Source organism: Protopterus annectens, chromosome 7.part0 (assembly GCF_019279795.1).
Source record: "Protopterus annectens isolate FY-2018-M chromosome 7.part0, PAN1.0, whole genome shotgun sequence".
Lineage (NCBI taxonomy): Eukaryota > Metazoa > Chordata > Ceratodontiformes > Protopteridae > Protopterus > Protopterus annectens.
The window spans coordinates 33872809-33883794 of NC_056739.1; the positions used below are offsets into that span (position 1 = coordinate 33872809).

Sequence of the window (10986 nt, forward strand, 5' to 3'; positions counted from 1 at the left end):
CACTCCAGAATTTTGGAACAATGCACTTTAGAGTAATAGGGAGGCCTGAAAGCTGAGTTAATTCTGAGTATTTGGTTGCAGGTTTCTCCATTAACATTTTTATATGCATTAGAGATTGATTGCAGTGTTTCCAGGAGTACCTAACAGATGCCAGAGATGGTTGAGGGATGAGGCTGGTAAATGGGGAGACGTTGTTTTGGGAATGTCAGTGGATGGACACCTTTAAATAGCAACTTGGTGAGGTGGTAAAGTTGCTCTGGCATGTTAAGTTATTTCTTTCTCTAGCTGCATTTTCTTTTTAAGTACACTGCAGAGCAAAGACTGGTCAAATGGGGAAATGAGCTATGTTGAACCTTTTAGTGTTGGTGGCTAAAAAAGCAGACAGGCATAAATGGAAATAGTGGACTTCTCCTATGACTTGAGGACATGTGAGGGATTTTACAAAATTTGGACAAGTTAAATTTGTTTAACCCTGTGGGTATGGTGATAAAGGCTATGAAAGCTATCTGGTAATACTGCCAAGGAAAATTTAGAGATGTTCATGCAGTTGTGTAATTACTAACTATAGACTGTTTGTTATTTATTGTTTTAAATAGTTCAAATGAAAAAAGGAACAGTCTAATCCCCTAGTACTAACTATGGCCAGATGCATAGGCTAGAAGATTTGATAAATTGGTTATATTAATGCCAGGCTATCTGTCCACTAGGGGTTGATACTGATGGTTTTGCCACCGGCATGGCATTTCAAGTGTTTTTGGTTTCCACTTAGAATGTACTGTTTACTAATAAAAGTGTTTAAAAAATAATTTTACATTCATCATATTCTCTTTTTCACAAAACAGAAACCCATATCCCATGAACCACCTAAATTGGAAGACACCTTTTAATTTATTCTGTTTCCTTTTTTTTATTCCAATATATGCAAACTATAATGGCATTTTCTAATGAACAAATACCCAACATGTCAAAAATACTTGTAAGTTGTGAGTAGTCAAGTCAAGGAAAGGCAGTTGCTATAAACTTCACATCATTATGATTTATCTAACTGATAAGGGAAGTGTTCGGCAATGCACTTATATTATTTTCAGGCTATAGCACAATACCACATTATAAAATAAGAAAATTCAAGAATAATTGTTCTATAATATGTAGCGAACATATGAAGATATCTGTGATCTTTGGATGAAACTTTAAACCAAGTTTGCATCTGCTTGAGCTGGTAGTAGCTCAAGTGGATGTAAATGATCTCACAGCACCTATCATAAAGGTTAAGGGAAATTCACCGATGTCCTGACCAAATTTCCCCTAGCAGTGTAAATATCGCCTCATGTCGCCCCTGAAAAGAGGCCACTAGCCTGGTGGGACTAGCCCAGTCAATAAAGGTTAAATAAATATATTAGAAACAGCTAATTATACTTCTCAACCTCTTACAGCAAGAGATCTGGACAAAGTCATAAATAATGGTGGACAAAGTCCCAAAAATAGGGACACTTTTTAAATACTGTTCTTATAAACTTGGAAAGTTGATAGAACAATAGGTTTTGCATTAGCAAAGCTTGTTTCCTGTCTTTCCTGTAAGTCATCTAGTCCAGATACAGATTTGCTGTATCCAGGACTGTTTGTAAGCTTCTGAGCCCCCAAGCCTTTCTGTGTTGGAGGGAAGTCGTCTACTTTAATTTTGTTTACTAGAACTAGCCAGTTTTCTAGTTTCAGCACTCAGATCTGTTTCTTTGAGCTCAGCACTTGTTCAGAACTCATTGCAAGCACTAAATAAGTTAGAAATTACTACAGCACTCAACTTTCCTCACTTGTCTAGAGGAAAACAGTTTTTAGTACTTAATAAATAAGCACCTATCCAGGCATGACTAAGGGTCAGCTCCTGGTGTTTTCTCCTGTCTACCTGATGAATCTGGGCATCTTGGGACAATACAGCAATTGCCTCACGTACACAGACAACCCTGTCCTCCTACCACCCAACACTACAACCTGTGAGAGATGCACTTATATAACCAAACTGGAAGCAAAGTTCTCTTCACCAAAGACTGGACTAGACAGTCAAGAGGAGAAGGTAAACACTTGCACCACATCACACTCATCACATAATCCCTCAAAACCTACACCACCAAAACACACACATAGAAACACAAAACACACAACTACATTCATGGAGGCTATTAATAAAAATCTACCCAAACAACAGGGACCTCCAAAGCAGAAGCGCAAGCAACCTCCACCCCCAACACAACCCAAATGACACATAGCCCACAAACTGAGTGTGCCACTCAACCACAGCCCATAAGGCATAACAATGTACCCAACACTCTAATCATAGGTGACTCGATAGTCAGGCACACTGATGTTCCACTCACCAGGCTAAAGAAAGAGAAACTTACTGTCAGATGTCTGTCAGGTGGCAGGATCCGCCGCATAACGCACGCACTCAGGTCACTCCACAACAAGTACAAGTATGACTCTGTCATTGTCCATGTTGGTGTGAATGACCTGAGATGTACCTCCCTGGACTACATGAAAAGAAACATGGAGGAGCTGTCCAATCTTGTAGCCCATGCAGGTATGACCCTAGCCCCGAGTAGCATCCTGCCATTGCTCAGAATTATACCACAGTACAAGGACAAAATGATTGACTTCAACAACTGGCTAAGCTTCTGGTGTCATTCTAAGGGGATCCAGTATCTGTCTGCCTGGGATGACATGATCGACAAACCACAATGCTTTGTCAGAGATGGCCTTCACCTGTCGTCCTTGGGATTACTGATACTGGCTAAGGCTCTTGCCACCCCTATAGTGCATTTTTTAGGCAAGGTTCAAATGACAAATTCACCTCCATAACAGGTACAAGCAAGCAAAAGTTGAGGGTAATGCTACTTAATGCTAGAAGTCTAAACCTCAAAATGCACTCACTCGAGGCACTCCTTAAAATGGAGAACATCGACATCTGTGCAGTGACAGAGACTTGGTTCAAGGCTCCAGAGAGCACCCCTGCATTACCAGGCTATAATTCATACCACACCTTTCGGCCACCTTACCTGGACCGAAACACTAAAGGCGGAGGCGTGTTCATATTCATTAAGGATATCCGCACCTCCAGGCTAGTTGCTCATCATAATGCATCCGAGATTATCCAAGTGCAACTAACTCTGGGCGAGACTACAATCCAAATTTTAGTTTGCTACAGATCCCCCACCATGCCCCCGGATTCCCACTCCTCAATTCTTGATACACTTGAAAATATTAGGGTACAACCTAATATCCTAATAAAGGGCGATTTCAACTACCCCACCATTAACTGGGAAAACTACTCATGTACCAACTCTTGTGCTCAACATTTTCTGGAATTCATAAATTCCAATGCTTTGGATCAACTTATCCACACCTCCACCAGGGGCAGCAATATCCTAGACCTGGTCATTACCAATATGGGCAACCGGTGTTCCACATCAGAGGTCAGTTCCTCATTGGTCAGATCCGACCACAAGCTAATCACCCTAGACATCCACATCCCACCCCCATCCCCACCCCCCATTAGGGAAACCACCGTAAATAATTTCTCCAAAGCCAACTTTACGCTTCTTAAGATAGAAGTGGCAAACGTCACGACACCCATGCTGATGGACAATAGAGGTACAACTGCTGAATCCTATACAAATGCACTTTATAAGCACTTACACGAGTGCAAGGATCATGCAATCCCTAACAGAACCAAGATTCTATCCTCCAAAAAAAGGAAGCCAATCTTGTGGTCCCCTGCCATAAACAAACCCTACAACAGAAGAAAGAAACTGTTGCAAAAAAGAGTAAAATCCCATGATTGGAGGAATGCCATGGTTAGCCTCAGTAAGAATCTGAGATCCCTCACAAAATCCTCCAAAGCTAGTTACAAAAACAAAATTGCCACTGATTTTAAAGACAACCACAAAGCATTCTATAGCTACGTCAATAATCTCAATGGCAACACTCAGATCTGCTCTGAGTTACAGCACAATGGCACTAAATATACACAACCAACTGATATTGCCAACATCCCGACAGATAGGTTCAGTGCTAACTTTACCCTTCTCTCACCCCCTAAAGGGCCAATCTCTATACCAGAAGAATGCAAAGTTCCTGTAATCACAGCTGCACAGGTAAAATGCACACTCTCCAAAGCCAAGAACACAGCATCCATGGGACCTGACAACATCCCAGGCTGCGTTCTGCATGAACTACAGAACGAACTGGCACCCCACCTAAGTACCATGTTCAATCATAGCCTCACCTCAGGCTTTGTGCCCACTGAATGGTGCACAGCAATGGTTATCCCAATCCACAAAGGGGGAGCCACCATGGACCTTGGGAACTACCGCCCCATCAGCCTGACGAGCCTGGTCTGCAAGGCTATGGAATGTATCATCATGGAACTTATAAACAATGACATTGGTAATCTCCAAACTCTGGACCCTACCCAGTTTGGGTATGTAAAAGGCAGACCATGTCTCCTAAACCTGATAGACTTCTTTGAAGTGGTCACCAAAGCCGTAGATGAGGGTAAGGTGGTTCACACAGCCTATCTAGATCTCACCAAGGCTTTTGACACCATCCCCCACTCTGGAATTATAGATAAACTCACTAAACTAGGTATAAATCCCTATGTCACAAGATGGGTTGCCAACTGGCTTACTGACAGAACCCACACTGTGAAAGTAGCAGACTCTAAATCCAACTTCAGACCAGTGACATGTGGTGTACCACAGGGTTCAGTCCTAGGTCCTCTCCTGTTTGGTATCTACTTCTCTGAAGTACAGGCTAACACAGAAGGTCTTTGGCTAACAAAGTTCACAGATGACTGCAAACTAGAAGCCATAATCAAAACGTCTAATGATGTGGATATCCTACAAAAGGGCCTCACTGGGACAGATGCCTGGTGTCAAAGCCATGGCCTCAAGCTCAGTGCCAAAAAGTGCATTGTCATGCCTTTTGGTAAAAACTCTGTACCCATGAATTACCACATAGGTGATAGTCTACTTAATACCGAAAGTGTGATAAGAGACATTGAGACACAGGTGGACAGTAGTCTCTCCTTTGATAATCACATCGCCACAGTAGTCAGGAAATCCTTCTATGTGGCACACTTCATCACAAAAGGTTTCTCATCCAGGAGAAAAGAGGCCATTGTTCCCCTCTACTCATCACTCATTAGACCCATTATTGAGTACAATGCCCCTTTTGGTATGTACCTCATAAGACATCTACAACATCTGGAAAGGCAGCAGAGATACTTCACAAAGAGGATTATCGGCCTCAAACAGATGCCCTATGCAGAACGTCTCAAAAAACTCCAGCTTTACTCTGTCGCATATTGCCTACTCAGAGGTGATCTCTGTCTAATATACAAAGCTATTTCAAACCCAGAGCTGTTGGACATGCTCCACTTAAAGAAATCCCGATCCCTTCGAGCTACACGCTCTAGGGACCTAAACCTTGTCACCACAATAAACAGAACATACTGGAGGGATAGATTCCTGTCCCAGAGACTTTCCATACTCTGGAACAAACTACCTAGCTATATCAAACAAAGCTCCTCATTAACACTCTTCAAGAAAAATCTTGATGATTGGATGGGTGATAGGAAATTCACTCCGGGGATCACTTCTGTGGCTCTGCTTGACAGGGGCACAGGAAAATAATTTTCTTGGGTGGCAAAAGCCAGGGTACTGTTTAGCTAGGCTTATATAGACCCTAGGGCCAATAGCCTAGTACCTACCTATGAACCTATGAATTTTCAGAAGGGTATGAAGTCTGCAACTCAAATGCCTATCATTATTTTCTGACTTCAGCCCTCAATGATTTGCCAGAAAAACACAATTTTATGAGAAACAGACCATAAATATGAGCAAAAATCTGAACATTCTGCAAATATCTGTACAGTTGAGATGTATGCCTGAGCTGATGGACAGGCATATAATGCAGATGATATCTAAACAACAGTAATGGTCTCATACTATGTTCTATATAATGTTTGATATCAGGATGTGAACACTAATGATTCCCTGAAGTAATGGTGACTAAGTTGTGATATTGTCTGCATCACAAGACTACCCATTGTGTAACAGAAACAGACTATAACTGGAGATTTCACCTTTTGGCTTGTCAGCACTGTAACATAATTTACTTATTTGCAGTCTGAGGATGTTATCAGGTTATGGAGCTCCTTTCTTCTAAAACATCTATATTTATATTTATTTGGAAATGTATTTGCTATGTCTGCAGAATAAATTTAAGTAGCAACACCATTTATCACTTAAAAATGATATTCTAATAAGAAATAATCTAACATCCTCCAAATACCTGGAAATTTTAATACACATCCATCCAGCTCCTTGTTAAGCAGCATGAAGGAACAGCAATGCACAATGCAGCTAACTGCACTACAAATGTTTCATATGCTCACATATATGGTGTTATGCATACAGATGTATATGTTCATACCTGCTAAAATACTGGATGTACAGTATGTTGGGTAAACAAGACAGTGAATGAAGTGAGGCTAACAAGCTGCTTCTTCAATCTGTTTTTCTTTCTTTTACCAGAAAACTCATGAGGAACCATCTGATGACAGTCAGGCTGCACTTTGTGAAACTGTAAAACAGAGGAAGGAATTTTACCAGTGTGGCATGAACCAATCCGAGTGGAAATCTTTTCTGGAAATAGAAAAAATGTTTTTAGAAGTGCGCAAACTGCAAATGGAAATTCAAGGCTTAGAGAAAAACACTGTTGATGAAATCTTAGATCTGATCCTAAAAAATTTAAAGGAATCAAGGGAATCATGAAGTCCGGTTATGTACATCCATGTTCTTAAATAAAATTATAAGTCCTCTAAAAAATTCACTGAAATAAATATAACAAGAATCAGGATATAGCTGAATGTATTTCTGTCCATGTTTTCCTGAGTGATGTAATCTGTTACTTGTCTGTACATTATTAAAGCGTACATATTATGGTATCTCTCACATCATCCATTTAAGAGATTTGTCATCATGCTTTTAGTTTAAAAGCCAAGCCTGATGTTAAGAAAGTGTGTGTGTGCATGCACTTGTGTGACACAGTAACATGTTGAAAGTACATAGATAATAAAGGATGTGCATTTCTTAACCTATTTAATTTATTTATTTTTTGTCTGTCCACAGCTATCAGCTGCCACCAGTTCCTCACCTCATTCATTCAGCCTACCAGACCTATCTTAACCTGCCCCTAGGCTATACTTGCCCCATGTCTGGGGCTGGTGAAAAGATAAAGGGGCCTCATGCAGCATCATACTGATTCCCCCTTCTACTGCATGCACTTAAACATGCACGGATGGAAATGCAATGGGAGTATCAAGGTGTATTACTCTGCCTCAGCAGTCACTCAGGTAATGTCCCCCACTTACTTGTTAAGGACAATATCCTGTACATGTTCCCAGCCTCCATTTGGTTTGGACCACGAGGTGTGTTGAAGTGCACCCCCAGGATAGCCATGCCCTACATTCCTTGCCCACCAGTCAAACTCAGGACGCCTGGGCTGTAGTCAGGGCTTTATTCATCTTATGCTATTGGCACTGGATAGCCTGTTTATTCATGCAGCCTTCAAGATCAGTAATCCTGTATGTCAGGTAAACAGTCTGGGAAATGTTACTCACCCCCATCATTTTACAGTCCACATCCATTTGAGTGAAAGAAGGGGTTCTGTTAGATGGATCTATTTGAGTGAAAGAAGGGGTTCTGTTAGATGGATCTATTTGAGTGAAAGAAGGGGTTCTGTTAGATGGATCTATCTGAGTGAAAGAAGGGGTTCTGTTAGATGGATCTATCTGAGTGAAAGAAGGGGCTCTGTTAGATGGATCTATTTGAGTGAAAGAAGGGGTTCTGTTAGATGGATCTATCTGAGTGAAAGAAGGGGTTCTGTTAGATGGATCTATTTGAGTGAAAGAAGGGGTTCTGTTAGATGGATCTATCTGAGTGAAAGAAGGGGTTCTGTTAGATGGATCAATTTGAGTGAAAGAAGGGGCTCTGTTAGATGGATCTATTTGAGTGAAAGAAGGGGTTCTGTTAGATGGATCTATTTGAGTGAAAGAAGGGGCTCTGTTAGATGGATCTATTTGAGTGAAAGAAGGGGTTCTGTTAGATGGATCTATTTGAGTGAAAGAAGGGGCTCTGTTAGCTGGATCAATTTAAGTGCTTTTTGTTTGTTCAGATAATTTGTTATTAATTTGCTTTTTTCCCCACCTAGAGTGGCACTTCTCTTTCATTTCTCACACTGTGTGACTGACCAGGTGCTTTTATTTTATTTTCTATTTTTGCACGCCCTACAGCTGACCATTAGCTGCTCAAATGCACCATTTTTACTTTTAGTGTCTTGTACTATCGCCCGGGGTTGGGACCACACTTGTGGTAAGGTTGGAAGGGGAGCTTAAGCAGAGAAGTTGGCAGCAGAACATACATTGGCCAGCATGCCATAGAACTGTCTATATCCCTTAACTTTGCTGAGCTACTGATGTTCACTCAGGGTCCTGCATTTCAGGGCTGAAATTCTAACTAAAATCTCTTTCACAATTACGGCACTATTCCTGCTTACCAAGAATGTGTTACATCACAAACAGAAACTCTACCTTTTCTCCCAGAGTTATGAAATGCCAAAGTCATTCATGCCCATCCTGTAACAGGACCTTCAGCTCTTGAGACACTAGATGAACTGGGGTCAGCTTTTTCTATCTCAGATACAGCGCCGTTACTGACCAAAAGCTTTGGATGTTGGTCCTGCAGTACAGGTAGAATTACAGTGCCATCTAATGGACATAGAGAGGACTGCAGCAGGGTCTCTACTGTCTAGTACTGAAGCATTTCCTGTCCATTGGTCATCTTATTTCTCAGCTGACACATTCTGCACTCTGTCTTGATAACACCTGAGCTGTGGATTCTGGCAACAGCTGCGGCACCATTTAAATTCTCCTTGGTAACAGCCATACTTAGCTTCTATGGGACCTGACAATATCTCTGGCTGTGTTCTACATGAACTACAGAGTGAACTGGCACCTCACCTGTGTGCCCTGTTCAATCACAGCCTCACCTCAGGCTTTGTCTCTAATGAATGGCGCATTGCTACAGTCATCCCACTCCTCAAGGCAGGAGCGACTACAGACCTTGGGAACTGTCGCCCCAGTAGTCTGACGAGTCTGATATACAAAGCTATGGAATGCATCATCATGGACCTAATAAACAAGGATATAGGGAATCCCCAAACTCTGGATCCTACACAGTTTGGTTTTGTGAAGGGTAGATCATGCCTGCTCAACTTGGTTGACTTCACTGAGTCAGTCACTAGAGCTGTGAATGAAGGCAAGGTGGTTCGTACAGCCTACCTTGATCTGGCCAAGGCCTTTGATACCATTCCCCACTCAGGAATCATAGAAAAACTCACTAAGCTAGGAATCAACCCGTATATCACTAGGTGGGTTACAAACTAGCTCACAAATAGAACCCACAATGTGAAAGTAGCTAACTCCAATTCAGACTGTTGACCAGTCACGAGTGGAGTCCCAAAGAGTTTGGTCCTGGGTACGCTCCTGTTTGGTATCTATCTATTTCTCTGAAATCCAGGCCAACGTGAAGGGACTCTGCCAGACAAAGTTTGCAGATGATTGCAAGTTGGGAGCTATTATTAATTCCCCAAGTAATGTTGACATCCTACAGAAAGGCCTCAATGAGACTAATGACTAGTGTCAGAACAATGGCCTTAAGCTCAATGCCAAAAAGTGTGTCGTCATCCCCCTTGGGAAAAACCCAGTTCCCTTGAATTACCACATCGATGGTAGTCCACTGAACAAAGAAGGAGTTACAAGGCATCTAGGAACACAGGTTGACAGCAACCTCTCTTTTGACCACCACGTTGCCGAGTCTATATCATATGATCGAAGTTCCAAAACGATGAACTTTAATGACCGAAGGCTTGGAACTTCGAACACATATAAAAAAAAAAAAAAAAAAAACACTCTATGTAGGAGTGCAAGCTCCCCTGCAGCCCCACCCCCACTACTTAAATATACCATCTCCGAGATCGCACTACAGTGCAGTAAAGGGAAATTTCTCTTTCCGTGCTCTATGGCAATCTCCTTTATATGCTTAGAGGTTTCACAACTTCAGTCATTAAAGTGTGTTCTTTAATGATTTGAAGTTGTAAGACTTCGATCATATGATAGGAACCCCACAATGCCACTGTAGTCAGAGAGTCCTTCTATATGGTACATCTCATTACTAAGGGTTTTGCATCCAGGAAGAAAGAGGTCATTGTCTCCCTCTACTCTTCAGTCATTAGGCCAGTCATCGAGTAGAATGCCCCATTTGGCATGTACCTCACTAGACACCTGCAACAACTGGAGAGGCCGCAAAAGTACCCAACAAAGAGGATCCTAGGCCTTAAACACTTGTCCTATATGGACAGACTCAAAAAACTCCAACTATTCTCTGTCACACATCGCCTACTTAGAGGTGATCCCTGCTTGACTTACAAAACCATATCAATGTTACATCAAAAGAAATCCCAATCCCTCTGCACCACATGCTCCAGAGACCTCAACCTCATTACCACAATCAACAGAACATGGTGAAGGGACAGGTTCATAACCCAGAGACTGCCCATGCTATGGAATAGACTTCCCATACATGTCAAGCAGAGCACCTCACTGGCCCTCTTCAAGAGGAATCTTGATGAGTGGATGGGAAATATAAAATTCACCTCGAGGATCACTCTAGTGGCTATGCTCGACAGAGGCACTAGGAACTAAGGTCGGGTGGCATGATGCCAGGGTAATCCTATGGGCTACGCTTGTAAAGGCTCCAGGGCCATTAGCCTAGTGCACATCTATGAACCTCTGAACCTATACAGTGCTGCATGATGTTAAGGTGAATGGGAGATGCAGAGAAAATACACTCATTTTATATTTCCACTTCCCAG

At 41.9% G+C, this 10986-nt stretch overlaps 1 protein-coding gene across 1 annotated transcript in view; it reads left to right on the forward strand.

The window, feature by feature from the left end:
- LOC122806222 (complement receptor type 1-like) overlaps nucleotides 1-7000 on the forward strand; it is a 424151-nt gene extending 417151 nt beyond the window's left edge. The window contains exon 15 of the mRNA XM_044076465.1: nucleotides 6588-7000. Within this exon, the coding sequence (XP_043932400.1) occupies nucleotides 6588-6827 (240 nt within the window). The 3' untranslated portion in view covers nucleotides 6828-7000. The remainder of the gene's footprint in view (nucleotides 1-6587) is intronic.
- Nucleotides 7001-10986: the final 3986 nt, after the last annotated feature.